Source organism: Panthera pardus, unplaced genomic scaffold (genome assembly GCF_024362965.1).
Source record: "Panthera pardus isolate Hobbes unplaced genomic scaffold, ASM2436296v1 HiC_scaffold_2, whole genome shotgun sequence".
NCBI classification, from domain to species: Eukaryota; Metazoa; Chordata; class Mammalia; order Carnivora; family Felidae; genus Panthera; species Panthera pardus.
The window spans coordinates 101,256,767-101,284,747 of record NW_026526765.1 but is presented as its reverse complement, the minus strand read 5'-3'; the positions used below and the strand labels follow the sequence as shown (position 1 = coordinate 101,284,747).

The 27,981-nt window shown below is 34.5% G+C and overlaps 1 protein-coding gene across 1 annotated transcript in view; it reads left to right on the top strand.

Annotated features, from left to right (window-relative positions):
• FCHO2 (FCH and mu domain containing endocytic adaptor 2) overlaps positions 1 to 27,981 on the top strand; it is a 122,636-nt gene that overhangs the window by 37,657 nt on the left and 56,998 nt on the right. The window contains 5 exon segments of the mRNA XM_053907273.1: positions 194 to 335; positions 427 to 579; positions 10,483 to 10,587; positions 14,333 to 14,431; positions 15,482 to 15,578. Coding sequence (XP_053763248.1) covers positions 194 to 335; positions 427 to 579; positions 10,483 to 10,587; positions 14,333 to 14,431; positions 15,482 to 15,578 — 596 coding nt within the window.

The following is a 27,981-nucleotide window of genomic DNA, read 5'->3' as shown; positions in this document are numbered from 1 at the left end:
AATATTTTAATTAACCACGGATTAAAAAATCAGCATCAGTCTGCCAATCATTTCATTTATGATTTATTTTAATTTCCTATTTTGCGTAATTAAAATTGCTGAACATAATATTATTGTTTCTGTTGGTTCTGTTTTGGAGCCTTAAACTTTTTTTTTCTTTTATTAAATAATTCCTGTACTTTCTTTCCCTTAGAACATTTGCACCAGTGTGGGATGTGTTCAAAACATCTACAGAGAAATTAGCAAACTGTCACTTGGATCTTGTTAGAAAATTACAAGAATTAATAAAGGAAGTTCAGAAGTATGGAGAAGAACAAGTAAAATCTCATAAAAAGGTATCACTTTTTTCCTGCTAAAGGATTGATGGATCAGATATTGAGTGCTTTACAGTTTGATCATTTTGATGAATCATTTCATACCATACAGACTAAAGAAGAGGTTGCAGGAACTCTGGAAGCTGTTCAAGCCATTCAGAGCATAACTCAGGCCCTTCAGAAATCCAAGGAAAATTACAATGCCAAGTGTGTAGAACAAGAACGTTTGAAAAAGGAAGGAGCTACACAAAGAGAAATAGAAAAGGTAATTGTAATAAAAAAATAATATCTCTGTGGTTTCAAAGCACTTTCAAACATAAGACTGCATTTGATCTTCAGACACTTAAGAATGACCTCATATTAAAGATGAAGACACTGTGACACTGAGTGTTAGTGATTTACCTAAGTGAAATAGAACTGGGTTTGCAGAATATGTTGTGTGTAGTAAATAGATTAGCAAATACTTAAAAAGGAATGATATCTATGTCATTGACATTTGTAAGATATTTTTATAAAATAATTGATAAGATACTGCTTGGTGTCAGGTTTAACAGTGAGGTAAAATTTTTTTTGAGGCAAGAGTGGTATATTTAGAAAGGCATAGATACTTGAAGATAAGCTTTAAAATATGTGTTGTGGGTGATTTATTGCTGACTTTGAAGACATTTATGAGGTAGTGCGGTAAACCACAACCCTTTCCCCCACTCGCATTTTAATTGAAAGTAGATTTTTCCCCCTTTCAAAACAGTTTAACCATTCACTTGTTTGATGTGTTGTATCTCATTTAGGAATGAGCCATAGGGAGTGATAATTTTGAAAGCTTTTTAAAGTATTTGAAATATCCAGTAAAAAAAGAAAACCAAATTATAACTATATTATAGCAATTATAATAATTATAAAAGTGTACATACATGGGCAGAAACTAGAAGAGAATATGGCAAAATCAAAACAGTTGATGGAATTTGGCATAACTGTTTTCCTTTAATGTATGTATAATAAATAAACATTGGGAGGGCGATAAGAATAAGAGTAAGTTACTAGTTTAAAAGACCATTCCAGACAACAGCAATTACGAATAAAATACAAGAAGGGAAAACAAAATAACAGGGTCCAGAAAAGAAGAATAATATTTCTATGAACCAGAAATGGGTCAGATACCCAAAATGGCCTGTAGAGATTGATTTTGCAGGTTTGTTGCACTTCAAGCTCTTGTGTGCTAAAGGGGACTGTGTGTTCCCCATTTGCAGTAAAGCACAAGGAGCCCACTCACTGGGTGAAGCTATATAGGTAGGAAAAAAGAAGACTCTTGGGCTGCTGGCTAGGGCTAAAGCTTTATTGGAAGATGGGAACTTATGGACACAATTTTGAGTGCGAATCAAGCTAAGGAACCATTTAATGACTATTTAGCCATATCCCCAATGTTCTTCCAAGGAAGTAAGACTTGATAAGACTAAATTGGGCCCTTGGAGGGCTGGCATGAGGTAATCTGAAAACTGCTGGTGGGGATGGGTGGGCACAAAGGATAGAACATAACACAATTCTAGGTGGTAACATATGCATTGTATTCTCTGGAACTGTCACACAGCACTTGTGGAGGGAGGGAGAAAAAGAGAAGAGGAAATGAACGAATAACCAAAATTCTAAAGCCCGTCTAAGAAATGTGACCCTAAGACAGCAATAAATTTAACAATTAGAAAAAAGAATTCTCTGCAGATATAATTTAAATTTATAAAACAAAAGAACAAAAATGTTATGTGGTTGAGGCTGTTCAGTGAGAAAAGTGAATATAAAATATTAAATAAGATTAAGAAATATAGAGTCATAATGGAATAAGATTTACTAGATAGGAAAACAGCTAATTACAAAACTTGAAAATGAATATGGTTATTGAAAAAAAGTACTAGAGAAGACAGATTTTAAACTTGATATAGTCAGAGACTGAATTTGGAAGATGGTACTGAGGGAACGGACCATAATACAGAGAAGTAAAGGTTACCAACATTCATCTAATGTGAATTCCAGAAGAAAAATGGAAAGAATGGTGGTCTAGTAATATTTGAAGAGTTAATAGCTCAGAGTTTTTCAGACCTGAAGAAATTCAGCAGTCCCAGATTAATATAATACTGCATGTTAATTGGAATTAAAAACTTACAAGAAATAAATGTGCCTGTATAAATATAAAGAAAAAAAAAAAAGAGTCCCCAGATTGAAAGTACATTCTTGGTATTAAGCAAGTTACATAAAGGTCTGTGCAGACCTAGGCACTAGAAAAAAAGCTACCAGGTATTTCTTGTTTTCTCACATCTTTGAAGTCAGAATACATCTTCAATTGATGATATCATATAATTGCTGTTGGTGAGGTGGCTTTTGTGTGTAGTTTTATTGCCTATGTCAACTTGGTTATAGTACCTGGTGGCATGATTGGACAACTGCAATATTTTGATGTACAACTTAAGTACAATTTAAGATGATGAATATCTTAAGACCATTTGAGGAAGGAATTGTTCTGGTATTGACTGAAAATCATTTGTTGAGACCTGGTAAGATTAAGAAAATGTGAGCACCAGTGTTTAGAAGAAACTGGGAGATAACAATGGAGCATTTTTAAGAAGTGCTATATCAATAATGTCTTGATGATATTGAGAATAATGTTGTATGGGGAAAAAACAGACCTCAGCAATCTCCCAAGTGGAAAGCAAGTGAGAAGGGTCAAAATCTGAATATGAGGAAGATTTAGGAGTATGTCAAGAGAATTAATTCATTTTGCCTTCCTTTTTATTCTGTATCACATAGGAGTGGTAATACAATAAAAATGTACCCCTAAGTAAGTCTAAAAGAGCTCTTTTAAAAGCATAAAATTAGGGGTGCCTGGTTGGCTCAGTCAGTTGAGCATCCAGCTCTTGATTTTGGCTCAGGTCATGGTATCACATTTGTGGGATTGAGCACCCCATCAGGCTCTGTGCTACATGTGGAGCCTGCTTGGGATTCTTTCTCTCTCTCCCTCTGTTTCTCCCCTACTTGCTCGGGTGCACTCTGTCTGGAAACATAAAATTAGAATTTTAAGTGATAAGAAAGCATTATTTTATGCTTTAGTTGATAGCATTTTTCTATTTTAATGGTACACAAGAGGATGATGTATTTTATAAGTTAATGGCTATTAGAGTTAGTAGTAATTGACTGTGTACATTAAACATAACTTCTAAAAGGACTGAAGTATATTTTAAATCTTTTAAAAATGACAAAAAGAAAAGATATTAAAATTTATTGATAAGGAAAGGAAGGAGGATATGGGGAAAAAAAGAATGGTAGGCAGAAAGATCAACGTAAGTTGGAAGAAGGTCAAATATATCTAAACCATAATATGTATAAATGAATTAGACTTCTAATAATAGTTTGATTTTCAAATTGAAAAAAATTATTATTATGTAAAACACTGTTAGTGTTTAGCAACAGAAGACTTTTTTATATAATGGGACTATTCAGTTCAAGTAAATTATATAGGGTAAAATAGTAGATCTGGGATTTAAAATATTCTAGCAAAAAAAAAATGTTGGAGGGGGAAGAATGGATGGAATCTTGAAGTTATGTGATAGGTTAATGGAGTACATTACACTTCTTTTGTGTGCTCTAAAATGTTTATCATAAAAGCCAAAAAGAAAAAAAAAGTGAGCTAGAATGACATGAATTAACATTGACTTGGGTGAATCTAAAAAGTATAATATTGAGCAAGAAAAGCAAAGTTCCAGAAGAATATGTATATTTTGATGCCTTTTACATAGTCTTTAATTTTCTGCAAAAAAAAAAAAAACCCCAAAAACCAAAACAAAAAACAAAAAACCACAAACCTGAAACAAAAAAGAAGCAAGCCTTGAAGTATAATTAACTATATTAGGGACATACATAGGGACAGTAAACACTGTGCCACATATTGAGAGTTACCTTTGCAGAGCAAGTGGGGAATGGGCTTGGTAAGGGCAGGGGGCTCCCTTTGTCTATGTAATAATTAATTTTTTTTCCAAAAAATAAAAAAGATAGGAACAAAGACAGTATAAAGCCAATTATATTTCATTTCATTTTGTTTTTTTTAAGTTTGTTTATTTTGAGTGAGGGAGTGAGGAGGGGTGGAGCAGAGAGAGAGAGAGGGAGGGAGGGAGGGAGGGAGAATCCTAAGCAGGTTCTGCACTGTTAGCATAGAGCTGGACATGGGGCTTGATCTCAGGACTATAAGATCATGACCTGAGCCAAAATCCAGAGGCAGATGCTTAACCACTAAGCTACCCAGGTACCCCAAGCCAACTGTAGTTCAAACTAAAAGAATTATTTTTTATTTATTTTATATTTTTTTATGTTTATTTAGATTTTGAGAGAGACAGAGCATGAGTGGTGGAGGGGTAGAGAGTGGGGAGACAGAATCAGAAGCAGGCTTCAGGCTCTGAGCTGTCAGCACAGAGCCAACGCAGGGCTCGAACTCACAGCCCATGAGATCATGACCTGAGCCAAAGTTGGACGCTCAACCAACTGAGCCACCCAGGTGCCCCTAAGATAATTATTTTTTTAAAATGTGAGCTATAGGAATAGTTCCTTACAGTACGTACTATAACATACAGGTCAATAAATTGGTATGGATTCCATATCATTAATGCAAAAGTGTACTATCTCAGTTAGTTGAAATTTTCCAGAGGGTTAAGGTACTCCTAGGCTAAATACTGCTCTTTCCTTTTTTTTTTTTTTTTTTTATGAAACCCAGTGGGTTTAACATAGTACCTAGTGTATACTGACCACTTGAAAAATATATGGTAACTAGAGATTATGCTTAAAGAAATGATTGTCTGAATCTTTTGATATAAACCAAAAAAGGCTTCATATAAGGTAATGATTTAGATTAAATTAAAAGATTTCTTTTTGATTAACATATGGTAGCATACAGTTGTGTCCAAGGGTTGTGAGTTGGTGGTCTGTGCTTCACTTGTCTTGTGGCATGGACCCACAGAGAAGGGGTGCCTTTTTCTCATTGTTTTGCTCAGAGGTGGTATCTTTGCTTGTGGTACTAAATGTGTTAGTGGGTGTCTGATTTATATATGTTCAAATCCAAGTTTAAGTAAATCATTAATTTTGACCTGTAATAAGAAGCTTTTTATTAACATGAATATAGATTTTTAAAAACCTAAATCTTTGAACCATTTTCCTTTAATAAATTTGAAAACAAATACTTATGGCTATTATGACATAGTATGCTTCTGATTTTCACTTAAAAGCTCTTAATTTTTTATAAAACACTATTTAGAAGGCACTCATTTGTGGACTATGACTAAATATGACTTAATTCATATGTGTATATTTGCATCTTAGGATATTACTATAAAAATTATAGGCACTTAAATATTTCTTGTAGTATATCAGTAAATTTATTTCTAATGCTAAGGAAATCAATACAATGTAGGATTTGTTTTGTTATCAATAGGTAATGTGTTAAAGCCAATCTTTTATTTGTGAGAAGAAATGTAGCTGTTTTTTTTAAAGCATAATTTCCTCATTTAAGAATAAATGTTCCAACTTCCCTTTTTAATAATGACTTTATGAAACTTGTCAAGTTCATTACTACTAGGATACTCAGTTTTTATAATTCTACCCTAGAATTTACAGCATTTCTAAGTATATATATATATATACTATTTAGAAAGTTGTTTTGACTTAACTACATACTGCTACATAGTTGTTTCCTATGAGTACTCTTTCTTGCTTTAAAAAAAAAAAAGTAAAGGGGATCCTGGGTGGCTCAGTTGTTAGGTGTTGACTTCCGGTTCAGGTCATGATCTCACAGCTTCTGGGTTCAAGCCCCGCTTTGGGCTCTTTGCTGACAGCTCACAGCCTGCAGCCTGCTTCAGATTCTGTGTGTGTGTGTCTCTGTCTCTGCCCTTGCTCCATTCATGCTCTGTCTCTCTGTCTGTCTCTCAAAAATGAATAAACATTTAAAAAAAATTAAAAACAATAAGGTGTTCCTAGTACAATTACATTCTAAAATTGCTTCTACATATTTTTATATAATACCCTTATTTTTCTTTAAATTTGTTTTTGTCATTACTTAAAATACTTTATGAGTCAACAGTTTCTTTTTTCATTTTATTCCTTTATGATTAAGTACTGCTTTTGTTAGTTTTCCGGGATACTTCTTTAAGTTGGTATATAATTTCCTTAAGATTGTGGTATATTATTTTTACCTTTGAAGAGTGAGGGCTGATGTAAAAAAAAGTTAGAACTTCAAAGGCTATCTTCTCTCTTCCTTCATGCCTCCAAATAAGAGAAGTGAAATTTTACACAGCTTCCTGGTATCAGAAAGTAGGCTCCAAAAGACTTATCTGTTTACATCCTGAATTAGATCCTGCTCTGAACTTTTGAGATGAAGATAATAATATTATGGTTGGAAATAATGGACAAAGAAGTTAGTATGCTGAGTTGAATAGCTAGACCAAGATTTACAGTGAGAATATTCTGGGAGGAAAAAAGAAAGTTAAGTATGATGGTTTAAACTTTTAAAATTAATTATTTCTAACTCTGTCGACTCCGTAAAAATTTGAGTACCAAAACTAGTTTGAATTCTAGAGACTGAGTTTAGGAAGAGGAAATGATGCTTCAGGAACTTCTTTCCATCTCTTAAAGTCCTATAAGTGTAATGAATAATGTAAAATAATTGCTTTGTTTACATTGTAGAAATATGATAGATCTTCTATAAGCAGGAATTGACCCCCATGCAGTGATCTTTTATTTCTGTTAGATTATAAATTACTTGTGTGTGAGACACTATCATTATATTTTTGCAACACAGCATATATGTTTACTTGGAAAAATAATCATTATAGCAAAATATTATTTGAATTTTTCCTGTTCTTAATACAATAAAGTTTATTTTATTTTAAATACAGGCTAAAGATTAGGTTCTTGGCTTTTTAAGTGGCTTATTCAAATACATGTATATATTTTTAATGTTATTTATTTTTGGGAGAGAGACAGCGTGCATGCTGGGGAGGGGCAGAGAGAGAGGGAGACGGAGGATCCAAAGTGAGCTCTGCACTGGCAGCAGGGAGCCCGATGCTGGCCTTGAACTCAGGAACTTTGAGTTTATGACCTGAGCCAAAGTCAGACACTTAACCCATTGAGCCACACAGGCGCCCCTCAAATTTTTCTGATTGTTGCATTATAAAGTGATAATTTGCGTGCAGTAGGTAGGTGATGTTTTAGGTAAATGTTTTAGTTCCTACCATGTGCCTGTCATTATGCTAGATGTTATGAAGTTTATTAAAGGCTAAAATACATATTCCCTCCAAGAAACTTCCTTCTTTTGGGGGAGCCAAAACATATTGAATAGTGCAGAGCAAGAGGTTAGAGGTTTTAATGGTAAGTTTAGAAAGGGCAGAGTGACCTATTTTGTACAGAACCTGTAAAAAAGAAAACAGGAAGATCTCATGAAATAAATTACTTTTTAAAAGTATAGACACAATCATTGTAGTCATATTTGGGGAAATTTTCCATTTTTATGATTTTTTTTTTTCAAATTGCAAATATCTCTAGGAGTGATCACAACTCAGGTCTTTCTGTGTAGCTAGCACATAAATTGTTAGGCAGTAACTGAATAGGCAACAGAAAATAGGAATAGGTGTTAGGATAAGGAACAAGCAAAGAAGAAGGGGCTGCCAATGAGACTACATTATTTTGCTAAACTCTGTCACTGAAAATCACTCCACGGACTGTAAGTTGCTCATCATTCTTGCACAGACTGAAACTTTACGTAGCTGGAAGAAGAGACAGAAGTCTGTTGGTATTAAAAAGATCCAAAGGAAACTCGGATAATCACACCATTAAAATGTTTTCTTAAATCTGGGCTTCCTGTAAACATACATAGTAAATTTTAAATATCTATGTTATTTAATTGTTACCTGTTTGAGCAAGGCCAGGATGTTACAGCAACTATACTGACCATAGTATAATTAATGTCAAATGGCCTGAGACAATGGGAAAAGGGCAAAACAAAACAAAACAAACAAACAAAAAAAACAAAAAAAAAACCACAACACTCATAAAGCAAACTAGAAAATCATTATAGGCTTTAACTACTTACTCTAGGGGTGGAGAACTAAGTACAACTATTAGATACAATAACCATAAAGTTTACAATGATATATCTTCCTACTGGTATTACTTTTAGAAATCATAATAATAGCAAATACTATTTATTTTGTAGATTTAACTATATGCCAGACCCTGTCCCACTCATTTTACATAAGTTACATTTCATCACTGCCAAAGCTTTAAAAACTAGGTGGTATTCTTCCCATTTTAGGAATGAGAGAACTATATAAAGCTCCAAGACAGAGTCTTCTGGCTCCAAAACCAGTTTTCTGTATGCTACAAGATAAAGTGGCATCCTATATTATTTATTTAAGAATGCAGGAAAGCATGGAGCATCTGTCTTTAATATAATGTATGATGTCATAATTTAAGGAGCATACATTGGGCCCTTTTTAGAGAGTAGGACTGTCTACATCTCTTGGCAGTCCCAAACCTCCAAGTAAACCCACCTTTCTGTTTCTAATCCTTATTCTTGAACGTAGTAGGAGATAATTTCATGTTGATTCAGATTAGCTTCACACAAATTCCATGTTTTCCAGCTTTGCTTAGCCCTCAGTGGCTCTTAGTAATACTTGTACTCATCTAGTTATTACCTGTTGTATCTTCCACAACCCTGGTTTGAATTTTTTTGTTTGTTTGTTTTCTTGAAGCTCTCAGCCGTATCCTACTCTACTTTTCCCCACTCTTTTTTTTTTTTTTGAAAAAATTTTAAAAAATTTTATTTAGAGAGAGCGTGCCAATGGGGGAGAGGAACAGTGGGAGAGAGAGAGTCTTAAGCAGGCTCCATACTCAGTGCAGAGCCCAATGCAGGGCTTGATCCCATAACCCTGGGATCATGACCTGAGCTGAAATCAAGAGTCAGACGCTCAACAGAATGAGCCAACCAGGTGCTTCGGTTCCTCCTCTTAGCAGACAATCTCTTAATTCATCAAGAAAATTCATCAAGATATTTGTATCTTGAAATCCTTATCTTCTCCTTTTTTGATCTTCTCCCAAACTTCCCATGTCCAAATTGATCAGTCCTTTGAGAATGGTTGTTTCTTGATAGCCATATGTCTTCTCCACCCTACAAGTTATACATAATCTTTCTTTTTCCTGAATGTCTGTCTTCTATAGCATTTATCTTTACTTCTGTGGCTTTGTTGCTTTCTACTGATTTCTAGGTAAAAATAGGTTCTACTACTTTTATGAAGTCCTTGAGGAAAAGATCCCTGTGTAATTTATTTTCGTATTCTTCACTGCCTAATATTTAATATATCAAGTTTTTATTGAGTAAGTAACTTTGATAAAACTAGAGCTATAATAATGTAATAACAACTTTTTAGAAATAGAAATCTTAAGGGGTGTCTGGGTGGCTCAGTCCGTTAAGCATCCATCTCTTGATTTTGGCTCAGGTCATGATCTCACAGTTTGTGAGATTGAGCCTCACGTCAGGCTCCATGCTGGGCCTGGAGCCTGCTTAAGATTCTCTCTCTCCCTCTGCCCCCCCACCCCCCCTCAAAAAAATAGAAATCTTGAAAAAATGGGCAATGATTAAAAACAAATTTGTAGATTTGTTAGAGCATAATGGAAACTGAGAAACAAAATTGATTTTCTCAACTTTTGAGCTATGTTTTTAGTTGTTAATTAGACATTAAATGGGATATGTGTGTATTGTGGGAGGAAGGAAGACTCACAGGTGTGGAAGAGTCAAGCATATTCTGATGGTATTGTCACATTTTGTTCATTGAATTCTTATTAACACATTAGAATGTGGTTGTATGATCTTACCCTAAGTTATGTAATAAGAGTATTTTAACTTTTCAAAGCCCATTCTGTCAGACAGAAAGGAGAATCAGTGTTTAATTTCTGTGTTATTCTGTGACTAAACAAAAAATATTGCCAATGAGGACTTGAAAAAAGGTATTAAAGTTAGTTTATGTCCTATTGAACTCACCATAGGCCTCACCCCTTAAAATGCATTTAAATAGTTATTTCATATGAACTTACATCAGGAAAGAAAACAGGTCGTTGTATAGTTAAAAATGTTTTTGTTTTATTACAGGCAGCTGTTAAATCTAAGAAAGCTACAGATACCTATAAACTTTATGTGGAAAAATATGCATTAGCAAAAGCTGATTTTGAACAGAAAATGACAGAAACAGCTCAGGTTGGTATTTTTAAGCTTTAAATCTAAAACAGGATATTTCATTTACTGATATAAATAAATGATTTTTGTGCCATATAATTTTTTAGTATTAGAAATGTTAAAATACACAATCTGTATGTTTTTTAATGCTGTTTTAAAGATACACATCTTATTTTGGAGATCGAGGACCAATGATTATGGCAATTATGCAATAATTATGACATGATAAGGGGTTATTCAGATACAGCAGAAAAGGCTGTTTACAGAGAACTGGGGAAAGTGAGGAAATTGGTAGATGATGAAGACAGTGCTGATTGTTAGCCTCATGTATGAATTTTAAAGTTGACTTCTGCTTAAGAGAACTGGAAATGATTCACCGCTGAGAATATAGCCATTAACAAAAGAATCAAGAATCCCTGCTCTCATAGAACTTCCATTTTAGTTGAGGAAAACAGACCATTAAAAAAAAGTCTCCCATAAACTTGTGATAATTTATACCCTATTCGATGTTCTTAGAACCTTAATTAAAAGCCTAGGTTTAAGATGGGCGCCTTTTATGAATCATACCTAAAACTTCTATTCCCACTCTCTCGTACTCTTTTCTTGTTTTGTTTTGCTCCTAAGCACTTTGTCAGGATAGGCTGGGTATGCTGAGATGACAAAAACCCACATCTCAGTGCTTACAGTGGCAAGGGTTTATTTGTTATGTTCTTACTCATCATGGGCTGGTGGTAGCTATTCTGTGTCTTCTTCACTCTGGTATTGAAGCTGGTGAGCTTTTTTTTTTAAATGTAGTTTTTATTTTTTATTTTTGTTTATTATTTTGAGAGTGAGCAAACAAGTGGGGGAGGGGCAGAGAGAGAGGGAGATGGAATCTGAAGCAGACTTCATGCTGTCAGCATAGAGCCAGATGTGGGGCTTGAACCCATGAACCATGAAATCATGACCGGAGCCGAAATCCAAAGTCAGATGCTTAATTGACTGAACCACCCGGGCGCCCCAAGGAACCTCTTCTTAGAACATTATTCTTAGTCATCATATTTGAATGTAGTGAAGCACACTAGTTCTTCTACCTATATTTTTTTTTTATTGTTCATCTTCCTCCACTAAAGGATAAGTTCTATGGTAAAAAGGATTGATTTATTATTTCCTTAGCATTTAGAATACTTCCCAGCGCTTGGTAGGCCTTCAGTAAGTGTGAAGAAGGACTTTATATTAATTTGCCTTTTTGGATTCTAGGGAGTCTTCCTGCTTGGAGAGATGATTGATAGACATCTCAGAAATCAAAAGACTTTCATGCTTGTGTGCAGGCATATGTGCATCTGTCTTGCGATATTGTAGGCACTGTGCTAATTGCTTGTGTATACGGTATATATGTAAACGAAACGAGTAACTCCCTGCTCTAGGTGGAGTGTACAATATAGAGGAGGGAGGCAAACATTAAATACATGGTTAAATATAAAGTTACGAGCTATTATACCTATTACAAGGAAAAGAAGGATTCTATGAGATAGAATAATAGGAGCAACCTAATTTGGATTTAGGAGTTAGGAAAGGCCTTTTTGGAGAAGTGGGATTTAAAACTGAGACTTGAATGAGTAAAGGGATGCATTCCAGGGCATGAGTGTTCCAGGCATTGGGGACCCATGGGTATAAGACCCAGAAGTATGAAAGAGCTGTCACATTGTAGGGCTTAATAAAACTAAGTGAAGAGAGATAGTGGTAAGAAGTGAGGTTAAAGAGATAGGCAAGGAGCAGGCTCTAGTAGGGTTTACGTTTCCTTCTAAAAAGGAGTCCCATTGCTGCATTACTCTGAGTTTAGTAGTCACTAATTCTGAGCAGTTGCGATATTTAGCACATTCCCCACCCCCTAAAAAAAAACCAAAAAACAAAAAAAACAACCCAGCACAATATCTAAATGTGAATCATACTTTTGAGTTTTTGTGTGACTTCAAGATATTTTTAAGTCATTAAGGATATGTCTTATTCAGTGTAGCTGTTTTAAAAGAGAATGAGAAGGTGGCATACTTTTCTTGCAATTACAGATTATCCATATGAAACTTGTGGATGTTTGACGTAGGTTTTCTGGATTTGGGTCTGTCTTAAGGAGAAAATTTCTGATTAATTGCAGAATATTAAGCTGAGGACAAATTCTTAGAATATGAACATAAACAAGAATCATGCTTCTGCTGAATATTCCTTACTTCCTAAGAGAGTAATTCACAGTTTTGAAATATATTCTCATTGATTTGGTCAGAATTAGTCAAGATAAGACATTTTAACTCTGCCATTTTTATGAATAAACTTGATTTAAGTATGTGAATTTGGGTTGCCTTATTGCCAAAACTGTAATTTCGCCATTATTGATTCTTTTTAGAGAAGTTCAGACCCTTTATATGTATGATCATATGGCTTAGTGATTTTCTGGTCCTATGACTCACTGCTGAAGAAAATTTTATATTATATATAGGGTAAGGGAATTTAATTTGCTAAACTAACCAGAGAAAAGTGACATGGCATTTAGGCCTATTTCTTAGAACTGATTTCATTTGGCAAAAAAAAAAAAAAAAAAAAAAACCACACACACACACACACACACACACACACACACAAACCCACAAAAAAACAAGGGTAATCAGGTTTGTGCAGTAGAAATGACAAATATATTTTGTTTGAAGAAAGCTAGTTCAGCATTTCCCAAATCCTGTTTTGAGGATTATTATTGTTCTTTGAGATATTAATAGATATTAAGAGAAGAAGAAAAACAAAAAGGGTTGTGTGGTCAAAGAAATTTAGAAAACACTGGGTTAAGCAAAATGAAAACATGTTTTATTTCAGTATTTCTCGGGGTTTTTAATCTATGTGTTGGAAGCCAAGTCTAGCCAAGTTTTCTTCCTGGGGAATAAATAATCAGAATGACCCGGGGAATTTTTCCAAACAACATTTTCATCTTTTTCCACTTCCATTCTCTGGGTAGTTGTAGAAAATCTATGTGTTCTGTAGTTTAAAAACATTTTCCAGGTGATTGGATATATCCCCACCTTCAGTTTAGAACTGCTGAGATCGAGTATACAGGCTTTTCCACATTTCTTTGTCCATAAATTACTTCTTTTGAAGGCTACGTGTTAACATTTCAAGGATTAAAAACATACTGTTAGAGTCTTTGGGTTAGATTGTAAAGTCTTCAGAAGTAAACGGTAGTTTTTGCTCTGTTACCTAATTGCTCTTTGGTTTGAAACACTTCTACCTTGGCTTGGCTGTTGTGACACTTCTCATTTAGGTCTCCTTCTAATTTTCTGACCATGATTTTAGATTTTAATTTGTGGTATCTTCAAAATCAAGTTCATATGTGCCTCAGAAATGGCATAACAAAAAATTAACATAATAAAAAGTTAAACATTTCATTGTGTTTACTAGACCCATTTGTCTAGAAGTATTGTTAAACATTACGTAATAATGGTAACTCACTAAATTTGGTTAGCTCTATTAAGATGACTTAAAAGGTGTTTTGATTTCAGGGTCAGTTGGTAGAGCATGTGACTCTTGATCTTGGGGTTGTGGGGTCATGAGTTCAATCAAGCCCCACATTGGGTATAGAGAGTACTTAAAAAAATAAATTATATAAAAAAAGTTCTTTGATTTCAGAGAGAGAGAGTGTATATTTCTTTTATGTGTGTGTATATATATATGTGTGTGTGTGTGTGTGTGTGTATATATACATATATATATATATATATATATATAACTTTTCATATTTGTTACCCAGAAATTTCAAGATATTGAAGAAGCTCATGTCATTCACATAAAGGAAATTATAGAATCCTTGTCAAATGCTATAAAGGAAATTCATTTGCAAATAGGCCAGGTAAGTTTTTCCTTTTGTTGGACAGATTCATGAAAATTTTATGTTCATATATGACTCTTTAAAAAATGCAAAACTCAATATGATACTGACTTATTGCATATAAAGAATATGTACTTACATGTGTTAAATATAAAATAAAATGGATTTTTGATTGGCTATCAAGGATGATAATTCAAATTAATTGTTAAAATTAATTATAGCTCTGGGGCACCTGGGCAGCTCAGTTGGTTGAGTGTCCTACTTTGGCTTAGGTCATGATCTCATGATTCATGAATTTGAGCCCTGCATCGGGCTCTCACAAAGCCTGCTTAAGATCCTGTCCCTCTCTGTTTGCCCCTTCCCTGCTCGCGCTCTCTCTTTCAAAAATATATAAACATTAAAAAAGATTAACTGTGGCTCAGTCTTTTACATTAAAACTCTGAAGTTACCAGTTTAAAAAAATTTTTTTTTAAGTTTTGCTGTTTTATAATTTAGAGCAGCAATAAATTATAGAACTTGTGCTTAGAAATTTTCTAAAAATAGGGATGCCTGTCTGGCTCAGTTGGGGGAGCATTCGGTTCTTAATCTCAGAGTTGTGATTTTAAGGCCCAAATTGGGTGTAGAGATTACTTAAAATCTTTAAGAAAAATTTTTTTTTTCCAAAAATATGAAAGCAGTTTAATGATGACAGTTTGGAGTGCATTGAAATAGAGAAGGATGAAGTCTGTTATTTTTTATTAAAGATCTGAAAATTATTAGAGATCTGTATAAGTTTTAGTCTTAGGAATTATGTGTCTAAAACATTCAAAGATGAGAACAGGAAACTCCCTGGACTTCTAAGGTTGGGAGGCTATATCTTGAGGGATTCATGTAAACAGTGGTTGGTATCCACGGGTTTACTAACACTGTGAGGTAAAAGAGCATGCTAGGTAAATGAAAGTTCTCAATGGTTTTGGATCGAAAAAACCACGTATTTTGGTGTAATGAATATTAATTTCTTTGTGGAAGTTTTGTCTGAAGTATAGTAAGAATTTTTAGTGGAAAAAAAATTTCTTTATTTCATTTTAATAGGTCCATGAAGAATTTATAAATAACATGGCTAACACTACAGTTGAAAGCTTGATACAAAAATTTGCTGAGTCAAAAGGCACTGGGAAGGAAAGACCTGGTAAGATGATAAAACTCTGTAAGGAAATGTATTCAAATTTCCCATCTAGGAACAAATATATTTGCTTTTGAATTCCCAGCCTGCAAAATGTAGCTTGCAAGGTATCTAAAAATATGTGTAGAATATTAGATATCATTTATTTTGTGTCTGATAATATATTAAGTTAATATTTTTATTCTGGCCTTTAGTGGTTAATAATTTAATGTTAAAATGGTTATTATAACCTTTAGTAAATTAATATGCTGCAGTTTATTTACATTTTTCAAAGAGTAACAGCTTATTTTTATTTTTTATTTTTAATTAAAAAAGTTTTTTGAGTATCATGGTCATTGACACATAATGTTAGTTTCAGGCATGCAGCATGGTGATTCACCTTCTTTATGGTTTTTGCTGTGCTCACCACAAGCATAACTACCATCTATTGCCATACAATGCTATTACAATATCATTGTCTATTTTCTCTATGAACAGAAGGCCATCTTAGTAAGAGGACGAATAGGAGAGAATATTGAGCCCTTAGAGCTTTGAGACCAACAGAAAACCTTTTGTAAAATGTAATAGCTTTAAAAATTTTCTTACTGACATACATGTTCAACAAATATATTTGTTGCTGCTAAAAGTATTTCAGACAGTGTTTTAGACATTGAGGTTATATCCCTGAACAAATGAATACAGGAATTCTGGTTTCTGTCTTATGAATGAATAATTATAGTATCCTGAATCTTACTTTTAATAAGCATGTTATGATATGTCAAATGTAGTCAGTAGCCCATTCTCTTGCCCTGCTCAGCATAGAGTCTTCCAGATTTCTTGATTTTGTTTATTAGTTACTATACCATGTTCTTGTAAGATATTTGTTTTACTCTATAGGTAAAAATAATTCAATCTACTAAAGAAAATGTGGCTTGGAATTCAGGAGAATGGATAAGTGATTTGTAGGGAAGTCTGGGAGCTGGTATTCTTTAGTGCATTTACCAGAACTAAGGCTTGTAACCTAAATCTTCTTCACTTTTTCTTTTACATTTTACTAACTTTGAAATCATTGGTCCACATATGTTAGTATTTTTCCCTTCATACCTTTTCATGCTTCTCTACCTACCTGATCAATTGCAGCAGATTTCTAAATACTGGCACAGTAGACATTTCTGCTCAAATCCTTTTTACATGCATTACTCATAAATCTTTGACTTTTCATTATAGACAGAATGAAATTTAGACTCCGGATTTAGATTCAGAGCTTTTCAGGATCTGGCCCTGACTAGTCTTTAGTCTTTTTTACCTTTATTACCCTCCACTGCTGTCAGCTGGAACTGCTTTCTGTTTCCTATACATGTCCCTTTTCCCCTTGGTGCTTTAGTTGTCCTTATGTTCTTATTCTAGGAAATGCTATATCCTGCTTCTTTCCTGTCTTTCCCCATATCTTTCCATTTATTTGTCGAGTGAATGAACTCTTAAAGACCCAGGATATTTGCTACTTCCTCCATCGAAAGTGCCATAGAACTTTAACTGTACTTTTTTTCCTCCTTTTTTTTTGGCATTGTTGCTGTCTACCTTAAATTTTAGTAATTGTGCAAATGTGAAGAAAAGCTCTATATTTGATTCATCTGTTTATCTTGTTTATGTGTAATAGTACATTTTTGTTGAGTGAATGAACAAATGGACATATACTACTAAAGGATGTTAAGGAGGTTGCAGTGGATGAATTTGCTGTTAGAAAAGTCTTGGTGAGGAATAGTAAATAATTATGGTTAAAAATGTAGTGCCTTACTCTCTGCCATGTACCGAGCCAAACACTTTGCAGGAAAACTTTGATCTTTAGCAACTGTTGAAGTGGGTACTATTATTCTCATTTTAAAGATGAGGGAAATGTTGAGAGGTTAAATGATTTGTCTAAGGTAGTACATGGTAGAGCTGATACTAAAATACCAGGATTCTTGACCCCAGGGCCCATGCTTTGGAGAAATTAGACTAGAACTGAGCAGGTTTACAAATATAAAGAGAATGAGGATGTTGAGACATATAACTACAGAAAAGTATGAAACTATAAAATTCTTTATAAAGAGATTAAATTAGAGGGAAGATCAGTTAAGAGAGATTAAAAACAATTGGAGAACAAATACAGTTTTTATATAGAGCATTTAGAAGTATTGATAGATAAAAGCAAAGATGTATTGGCTGGTTAAAAGTGTCTTAGAACACTAAACAAGATTGGTAAATTGTACTATTATCAGTATCCTGTTTGTGATGTTACATTGTAGTTTTGCAAAATGTTATCATGGCAGGAAATTGGGCAAAGTATACCAGGAGTCTCCCTTTAACTGTTTTTGTTTTGTTTTGTTTTGTTTTTTAACAACTGTATGTGAATCTGCAATTATCTCAGTAAAAATTTCAGTTATTTTCTTATCTGTGATATAGCACAGTACTTAGCCCTGTAGTTTGTGTTGGTTCTTTTACTAGCAGCGAGATTTTTAAGCCTTATTGCCGTCATCTGTAAAGCAGGGATTATAATAGTATTTGGTTCATGAGATTGTTGTGAGTGAGGGTTACATAAGATAATGTAACATTTGTTGAGTACTTAATAAATGTTACGTTAAAAAATTAATACATTTCTGATTACTGTGTGGCTACTAATGGATATTGTTTCCTTTTAAATTTAAATTTTCTGGTCTTAAGATATACTATGACATGTAGAAAATTCCTATGTAGTTAAAGTGTAGGAGGTAAAACAGCAGCCACATCATGGTGATGACATGGGCTTTCCTAAGTATAATCACTAAGTCCAGAGTTAGGTGACAGTTCTAGGGTTGACAGTGACTATAAATGACTAACTTTCAAAAAAGTGGTCCTAGAGCTAACTAAAAAAAAAAAAAGAATGGTGTCGGAGTGGAGTGGACGAGATAAATATTACTTCTCTAGTTGGCTTGCTCTGGGTGACTGGTCACAGCTCTTTCTGTGTATTTGTTCAGCTTACGGGCACCTGAACAAATGAGCCTGGGGGCCCATTGCAGTGATAAAAATTTTGTGTTTCTCAGAAAAATAGTGTACTCAAAAAATTTGCATGTGATTGTATGGAATTCATAGACTTCTGTGAGATGTATTCTAACCTTGAATTGTATATACTGCTGATTGTTGTTAACATTTTATTTTTCCTGTTTTGTAAGGGCCCCCTCTGGTGGATGAATTCCTTCTTAAACTAGTTTTTGTCCTATGGGATATATTATTTTAAAAAGAAAACAAGAGGCCCAGTTTTGTAAAAATTTTGTATATCTAAAAATTAACTTGTTATTCTTGTGCTGAAAAATGACCTTTTTTTCCTTTAGCAGTTACCTGTTCAAAGATACAACCTCTAACTTTGTGTCCAGTTATCCTGTGTAAATCAGCACTGAGAGCATTACAACTTTTTCACTATTCATTGAGACTATTTTATACTACTTATTATATGAAGTGGCTTTTTTTGTCATTACCTTTTTAAAAATTAAGATATGATCGACATATAGTATTATTTTTAGATGTGCAACATAATGATTTGATATATGTATATAAGAAACGATTACCAAATAAGTTTAGTTAGCATCCACCCCTTGCGATGAGAACTTTTAAGAACTCTTTCTTAGCGGCTTTCAAATATACGGTATAGTGTTGTTAACTATAGTCATCATGCTGTGTATTACATCTCCAGGACTTACTTATCTTATAAGTAGAAGTTTGTACCTTTTGCCATCTTTAACCATTTTACCTACCCTTCACTCCCAACCCCTGCCTTTGGCAACCACCAATCTTTTATTTGTATTTATGAGTTTGGTTTTCTTTAGATTCCACATATAAATGAGGTCATGTAGTATTTGTCTTTTTCTGACTTATTTCATTCAGCATAATATCCTCAAGGTCCATTCATGTTGTTGCAGATGGCAGGGTTTCTTTCTTTCTTTTAATGGCTGAATAATATTCCATTGTATATATACAACACATTTTCTTTATCCATTCATTCATCACTGGACACTTAGGTTGTTACCCCATCTTGGTTATTGTAAATAAGGCTGCAGTGAACTTGGGCATGTAGATATCTTTTTGAGATAGTAATTTTGTTTTCTTCAGATAAATATCCAGAAGTGGAATTGCTGGGTCATATGGTAGTTGTATTTTAAAATTTTTGAGGAACCTCTATACTCTTACTATCGTTACTTTTTGAGTGTAATACTGCTTGACTTTTCTGGAATTGGAGTCACCACTGTAAGCAGATGCTTTGAATATCAAAGCACCTTGATCTGAAAGGGTTATGAATAAACAGGTGTTTTCTAATTGTGAGTATCTTTCTGTGTTCAAATAACATCCTAGTATTCCTGTCAATTCTCATGTATTTTAATTGCCAAAGGAGATTATAACCATATTTGGAGTTCCCTGTTTTACAGTCATTCTGCTGATTTTGCTATATACTTTTTATAATTCATAAAAGTTAAACAAGTTTCTTTTTATAAGAAACAAAAGGATAAATAACCTGAAAAGTTGATAGACCAGTATATAATATGTTTAAATAAAACTTATCTGTATTTTCATTATATGATAAGATAGGTTTATAGCTTTCATTTGAGGACTTCCAGGGATTATACTGTGTTTAAAGATAAAAATATGAAAATCTTGAGAAAGGTACACATGAAAAACAATCAGCCACAAAGGAAAAAGGAAAACTAAGATTCCTATGGTCATACTGCCTAAATGAAATTGATTGGATATTTGGAAATTTTTAGCTTCTACATTATGTGTATTATTTTATTTTTATTTTTATTTTTTAAATTTTTTAATGTTTTTATTTATTTTTGAAGGAGAGACAGAGCATGAGCAGGGGAGGAGCAGAGAGAGAGAGGGAGACATAGAATTTGAAGCAGGCTCCAGGCTCTAAGCTGTCAGCACAGACCCCGATGCGGGGCTCAAACTCACGAGCTGTGAGATCATGACCTGAGCTGAAGTCAGACACTTAACTGACTGAGCCACCCAGTCGCCCCTATGTGTATTATTTTGAAGTGTAGGGTAAAACAAATAATTTTTAAAAAATCTAAAATCATGTTTCTAGAGCTTTCAAGGATTTGGAATAATGTCAAATGCACAAATAGAGCTTCCTACCACTCCTCCCTACCAAAGTTTGCTTTTTTTTTTTTTTTGAATCAGAGAAGAAACCCTAGTGTCAAAAGCAAAATTTAAAAAGCCGAGAAGAGACATAGACTCATAAACTACACCAGCTGTGATTTCTTGGTTTTTCTATTTGATAGCAAAAGCAGCTGACCTTTCAGGATGATGATTAGGGAAGAGGATAATGTAGATTAGCACAAATAGAAAGTAAAAGAGGAGAGCTCTCCAAAAAAGTAACATAGAAAAGGTTATATGTGAAGAAGTACAGCTTTACCTGTTGTATCGTAGTCACTCAGTGCAGTGACGTAAAACTCAGCCCTATGGGATGTACATGGAACCTGATACTGATCCTCTTCTATATTTTTTAGAGCAAGAATCAGCAAACTATGGCTATTGAGTCAAGTTTAGCTCTGCTTATTTTTAAGTTGGGTTATAGCAGCTTGTAGAGGCCTACAAGCAAAGACTGGGTTTACAATTTTAATTAATTAATGTTTGTTTATTTTTGAGAGAGAGACAGAGCATGAGTGGGGGAGGGACAGAGAGAGGGGAGAATCTGAAGCAGGCTGAACTGTCACTGCAGAACCCGACGTGGGCTCGAATCCATGAACTGTGAAATTATGACCTGAACTGAAGTTGATGCTTAACTGACTAAGCCACCCAGGCGCCCCTGGGTTTACATTTTTTAACTATTGGGGGAAAAAAATCAAAAGAAAAGTAGTATTTTATGATACACAAAAATTAGAAAATTCAGATGTCATTGTTGATGCAAGTTGTTTTGAACAGTCATGTTTACTTAAGTATTGTGTATAGTACTTTTTGTACCACAGGAGCAGAGGTCAGTAGTTGTGACAGGACTTAGGGCCCACAAAATCTAATATATTTACTGTTTTACTCTTTACAGAATTGTTAGAAAATATACTTCCTGTGTAGTATAGTAGCGGGTATGTCATATAGTTCATGAGAATTGTGTGTTCCACGATAGTATATAATCTTTCTTCAAAAGCTGATTCTGCTCTTCTTCGGTTCAGAAAAAATTTATTCTGACACCCTGCCCTAACTACATCTGCAGTCATATCACAGCATAGTAACCGATTCTCATAATAATAATCCTAAATTACAAAGTAAAAATTAAGCTGTTTTGAGCAGGCTTTGTCTAAGGACAACTTATTTCATTAATTTGAAGTAGCCGTTAAAAATGTTAAATGTATAATAACACAGGCAACAAAATAGAGGTAAAAAAGTAAAGTAAGCTGATTATAATTTTTACATGTGCATAATAACAAGAACAGAGTTTTAGCTTTTTCTGCAGTATGTTAAAGAAGCTAACTTAAACCGGTTTGAACTAAAAGGAGATTTATTAGAAAGAAACAGATATCCCAAGGATCCAAAATCAGGAGTGTAGCCAGGCTGCAGAAGGAAACTCAAACCTGTAGTAATACTAGGAATAATTTTTCCTTCATTTGATCTATTTTTACTGCTTTATTATTATTATTGCACAATGGTTTCTTTGCTTTTCCAGGCATAGGACATAAGGTGACATCTCTGCAATTTCTAGGTATTTTTACTGGTTCTTTAATTGAAGCCACAGCTCAGAATTAACCCAGGTTTTGTTCTCTTTACAAATTTCTCAGAGAAAGAATCTGGTCCAGGTAATCTTTCTAATCTAGTCATTTCTGACTAGATCACGTAGTATAAACAGGCTTCTTCACCACTGGTGGTGAAGAGGGAAGTTCCCAGGGAAAAGAGATTTAGTGAATTGGGTATAATCACGTAAGGTTTTATCAGTATCACAGAGGGTGAAAAAATGACTCAATCTGGAAGTATAGAGGTAGTGTCAGATTTTGGATGTAGGTGATTATACTTCAATGTTTAAGATTCTTTGTTTGGAGAACTAGATGAAATTTTGGACTTTGAAGTTTTACAGTGACTGAAATTTCATAGTGAAAAACCTGCTTTTTTCATTTAAGAGCATCGTTCCTAAGTTTGCCTCATCACTGATTCTCAAGCCTTGGATATATATAAGAATCAGCAGTAGCAATTTTATTCTCTTTCCCTTTCATTTCTCTTCATTTCTCTTCCCTTCTCTTCTTCCTCCATTCCTTCCTTCCTCTCTCTCTCCCTCCCTTTCTCTTTCTTTCTCCCTCTCTTTTACTCTCTCTTCCCTTCTTCCCCCTCCCTGCCTCTCTATCTCTTTTTTTAAAAATGTACAGTTCCCTGTCCCAGAAATTCTCACTGCAGTGGTCTAGGGTGGTTCCTCAGTACCACTATATTTTAAAACTCCTCATCTGAGTCTTAGGTACAGCCATTGTTCAGTAACTAGAGCATTTTATCACTGGATGCTTGTTATAAATGCAGGATCTCAAACTCTACCCTAGGCCTACCGAAATAGAATCTGCATTTTTTGTATTTATTTAGCTTTAAGAATCTGCATTTAAAAAATTATTTAAGTAATCTCTACCACCCAATGTGAGGCTTGAACTGAGATCAAGAGTAGCATGCTCTTCTTACAGAGCCAGCCAGGCACCCCTTTAAGAATCTGCATTTTAATAAGATTCTAGTGTGAGAAATAAACCCACTGACCGGGTCAAAGGAGTGATGGAGACTTGGAGCACAGTGAAACTAGGCTTTACTCAACGTTCTTGCAAGAGCGGGTGTCTGATGGGCAGTTACAGCAGGCAGTTTATCTCATAGTATGCAAGTCCTTCCCCTGATTGCTCATTGACTGAGTACTAAGAGGTTACAGCCTTACCAGGAGGTTGCCTTTGCTCATGTAAGGGAAAAAGTAGTCTGACTGGAACAAATGTACATTCTTTGAGGTGACACAGAGACTTCAGTTCTTTGGCGCATGCTTATTGCAAAGCCTGCAAAAAATAAGCCTGCGAAATGGAGAGGGGAGGAAGAACCAGGAAGTGATGTGTCTTAGGGTTTGGTATTCCATCATGGTAAGGGGGCTTCGTACATATTTCCAATAGGTTGTAAACCCATTGTTAATTAGCACAGCTTTTGTTTGGTTCTCCTGAAAATGAATCATCTCACTTCTCACACCTAGGCAGTTTGTATGTAGAGTAAAATTGGAGAAGTACCATCTAGAATTAGTATCTGGCAGTGGACCCAGGAGTTCCCTGAGTGTAGTTCTCCAAGTGTGATCCCAGGACCATCTGCAGTCACCTGAGAGTTTGTGAAAAATGCACATTCCTGAGCACCAACCTAGACCTTCTGTATAGGACACTCTGGGGCTGGGGCCCAGTGATTTGTGGTTTAATGAGCTCTCCAGATGATTCTTCAAAAAAAAATTTTTTTAACGTTTATTCATTCTTGAGAGACAGAGTATGAGTGGGGGAGGGCAGAGAGAGAGAGAGAGAGAGAGAGAGAGAGACAGAATCCAAAACAGGCTCTAGGCTCTGAGCTGTCAGCACAGAGCCCAATGCAGGGCTTGAACTCATGAACTGTGAGATCATGACCTGAGCTCAAGTCTGATGCTTAACGCACTGAGCCACACAGGTGCCCCTCTCCAGATGACTCTTAAGCAGGAAGCATTGCACTAGGAGATTCAGCTAGGCACTGGGATTTGGAACCATTGGATTGAGAGAATTCTATCTTAAAGCCCTTTATTAAAATAAGTACCCCTGAAGTGAAGTAGCATTGACGTTGCAACTTACTTTCAAATGATTTAGTAAACTAAAAAAGAAAGAATTGTATGTGTGTATGGGTATTTGTAGAGAAAGAGAAAGCAGGTATGGCAAAAGGTTTTCTTCTGCCATAGCGTATTTATAAAAATGATATGACTTAGGTTCAAGTAGAGAAGGTAACTAGATTAAAGTAATTAGCCAGGAAACAAGTGGCAAAACCAGAACTTGAGCCTGCATGCCCTTTGCTCATTACTACAGGCTGGAGGTTGATGTTCTTTTTCATGTTAGCTTGCCTGGTTCACCATCCCAGACACCCAGGAATGTGGCTGTGTTGCCCAGGAGCAAGCTTGAAAATGTAGTCATTGACTTCCATTGTTATGAGTCATTACCCCCTTCTCCTCCGCTCCTTCCCTCCCTCTTTCCTATGTCATTACCCCCACCCCTCCACTCTCCCCAGTTATCACCATTCTTTTTGTTAGACTTTGGGATCTGGGCATGTTCATATGTTTTATTTTGGCTTTTAATTAAAACCAAGTGTTCTGTTCTTTGAGTTGGGTAAATACAGAGATAGGCTTGATTTGCGTGGCCCAGACTTACTATATCAGTTTTGAGGCCACTTCTTAACTAGACTAAGTTGCAGATTTGCCCTGTTGGTGGCCTGAGATTTAGAATTGATTCACAATGATGGCAACTATTAAATGTTTTATATTTTTTAATACTGTACTTCAACCACAGAATGTGTTGATTAAATATTGCTATTAAATTGTCTTTCTTCCTGTAGCATTTCCTAAAAGTTTTGATTCAAATTAGAATTCTTTACGTTGTTGACTCTTTCTCTTTCTCTTTTTCTTTCTTTTTCTCTCTTTCTTTCTTTCTTTTCTTTTCTTTTCTTTTCTTTTCTTTTCTTTTCTTTTCTTTTCTTTTCTTTTCTTTCAGCAATAATTTATTCCTACCTGATGATTAAAGAAAGCATCCTCTGTAAGAATTGTTTTACTTTATTGTTGACCTCTTGGAGGTCTGCCTTTAATTTCTTCTGCTTTTTGAACTCATGATGGCATTTTTATATAATGTGTAAAAGAGCATCAGGAGACAGAGCCAAAATGGTCTTTCTTGCTTTTATACAAATTAAATTGCCCTTGTGGCCCAGTATAAAATCTAAGCGCTAAGAGCAGTTATTTATTTTGACAACAGAATTAATTGAGCCTAAAACAGTTGAAATTCCAGTTGTAGCAAACTATTCTTTCTGACTCTTACCCTGGCTTAGGGTCTGTCAAAAAAAGTAACTTGTCTTAGGATTAAATAGCAGAATGATGGGCAGTGGACTGCATTTGAGGAAGATGCTGAATAAACTTTCTACTTGTGAAACATTTCAGAAGTGACGTGATGCAAGGGGGTCACAGTGTGCACTGATATCCAGCTGAGCTGTCAACTGGCACAGAGCCAGGCACGCAAAGCTTTGCCATGGGAAGTGGCGTGTGGAGCATATGCCATTTGGAAATCTTTTTCATGCATGAGTTAATGTTTCTTTTTAAAGGGCATATTTAGTTTTATTATACCAGAAACTGTTAATATTTCTGTCTTTAATAGAAAAGCTTATGTGCTGAAGGTATTCAGTTTAAAATTTTTATATATATTTTACAGTTTGAAAGGATCTGGCATCTTCGGTTTCAAAAGTGTGATTTTGAATAGTTTGTTTTTATTGGACATTTTCCTGTTTTAAATAGATTGTAAGAGGATGTTTAGAAAAGGGAAAGGGAAAAGCAATCGAGGTATGTCTGGTATAGGAAAAAGATTTTGAGAGAAAAAAATGTAGAACTTTGAGGGAATTTTTGTAGAGTTAAGGGATGCCTTTGGTATTTTCACATATATGAAGGCATCCAAAGATCTTAAAAGAATAATATATTTGCTAAGGTGATGTTACAGAAGTCTTCTTAGGTACTCTATTTTTATGTATTTTAAAATCTTTCAGTTTGTTTGGCATTGATGTTTTGTTTTTCCTCTCTAAGCCCGTAGCTTGATTATTTGAGATTATGTGAAAAGTTACTGAGCACAGATTATGCGATGTATAGCTGTAGGAACTCTCAGACTTATTTGACAGGTGGTCATAGTCTCTTAAGGTTTATTAGTAAGTTATAAAGCTAATGATACATAATAAACTATTGGTAATTTCCATGGAAATTTTTCATTCTTTTACACCAAGTAGTTGTTAATTATTAGATGCACATACTAAAATTCTTTACCTTTCTTGATCTTTCATTTCTAATCTCTTTGTAAACTGTTAATGCATGCCTCTAAAGAATTCTAACAATGAGTTCATTACCCTTTCATTTAATGAATTTTTAGCTTCCAGATTTGCAAACTGAACTTGAAGTCTTTTAAATTTTTAATTGGGTCATTTTCTGATTTCAAGGCTTTTTGGGGTGGAAGTAGTAAATGTATTTTATTTTTTTTAGTCACATGTGTATTATAAGAATACTTAGAAAGGTATCAGTAATTAATTAGGACCTTGTTTATCAACTCACTTTTATGAGTTTTTTTTTTAGTTGTTGTTATTTTGCTTATCACTAAATGTTAATGTACTCTAATGAATAGAAACCGGAACTGAAGAAGTAGATCTTAGATTTGGGGTTAAGAAGGACATTTTAGCCAATTGTTTGTTTTTTTTGTTTTTGTTTTTTTTTTAGAGAGAGAGCACATGAGTGTCGGAGAGGGGCAGAGAGAGAGAGAGAGAGAGAGAGCAAGCAAGCCCTAAGTAGGCTCTCTGCTCAGCATGGAGCCTGACGTGGGGCTTGATCCCACAACCCTAGAATCATGACCTGAACTGAAATTAAGGGTCAGACGTTCAACTGACTGATCCACCAATATTTTTAGATGTTCTTTCTTGTAGAGAAATATTTCTTACTAATTAGTGGCTTTCTTTTATAATTAGATGATCAGTCAGAACTCTGATGATGAACTTATTCATAGTTTTAGTTTAGCTTAATGTCTCAGAAGAACCAGTAATGAAATCTTCTGTTTTCCACTCTTCAAGCTTTGTTTTTATTTTTTTTATTTTTTTATGTTTATTTGTTTTAAAAGAGAGAGAGTGAGAACAAGTAGGGGAGAGGCAGAGAGAGAAGGAGAGAGAATCCCAAGCAGGCCCCAAGCTGTCAGCACAGAGCCCGACGTGGGGGTCCATCTCACAAACCGTGAGATCATGACCTGAGCTGAAATCAAGAGTTGGACACTTAGCTGAGTCACCCAGGTGCCCCCAAGGCTGATTTTTAAATTTTTTGAAATAGCATGTTGAAACTCTTACTATTAATAAAAATTTATTTCACAAAAATGCTGAACTTGCATCAATTTAAGTATTATAAAACAGGGGTAAAATGACTGTTTAAATAGAAGATATTTTTTAGTCTGATATTTACTTTTGGGGACATTTTAGCAGAACAGTGATTCATGCTTTTGTTACTTTCTTTACTACCTAAATAGTTTAGTATCCCATGTACATGAAATCTATTATATGACATTTAAGGCTAGTCTTAGCAGATCTGTCATTTTAGAGCTACTTAAAATGTTTTTCAACTGATTTCTATTTTATCTTCTTCTTCTCTTTCTGTAGTCTATCCCTCATACCAGTGCTAATTTTCTTTTAAGACCACTTTATA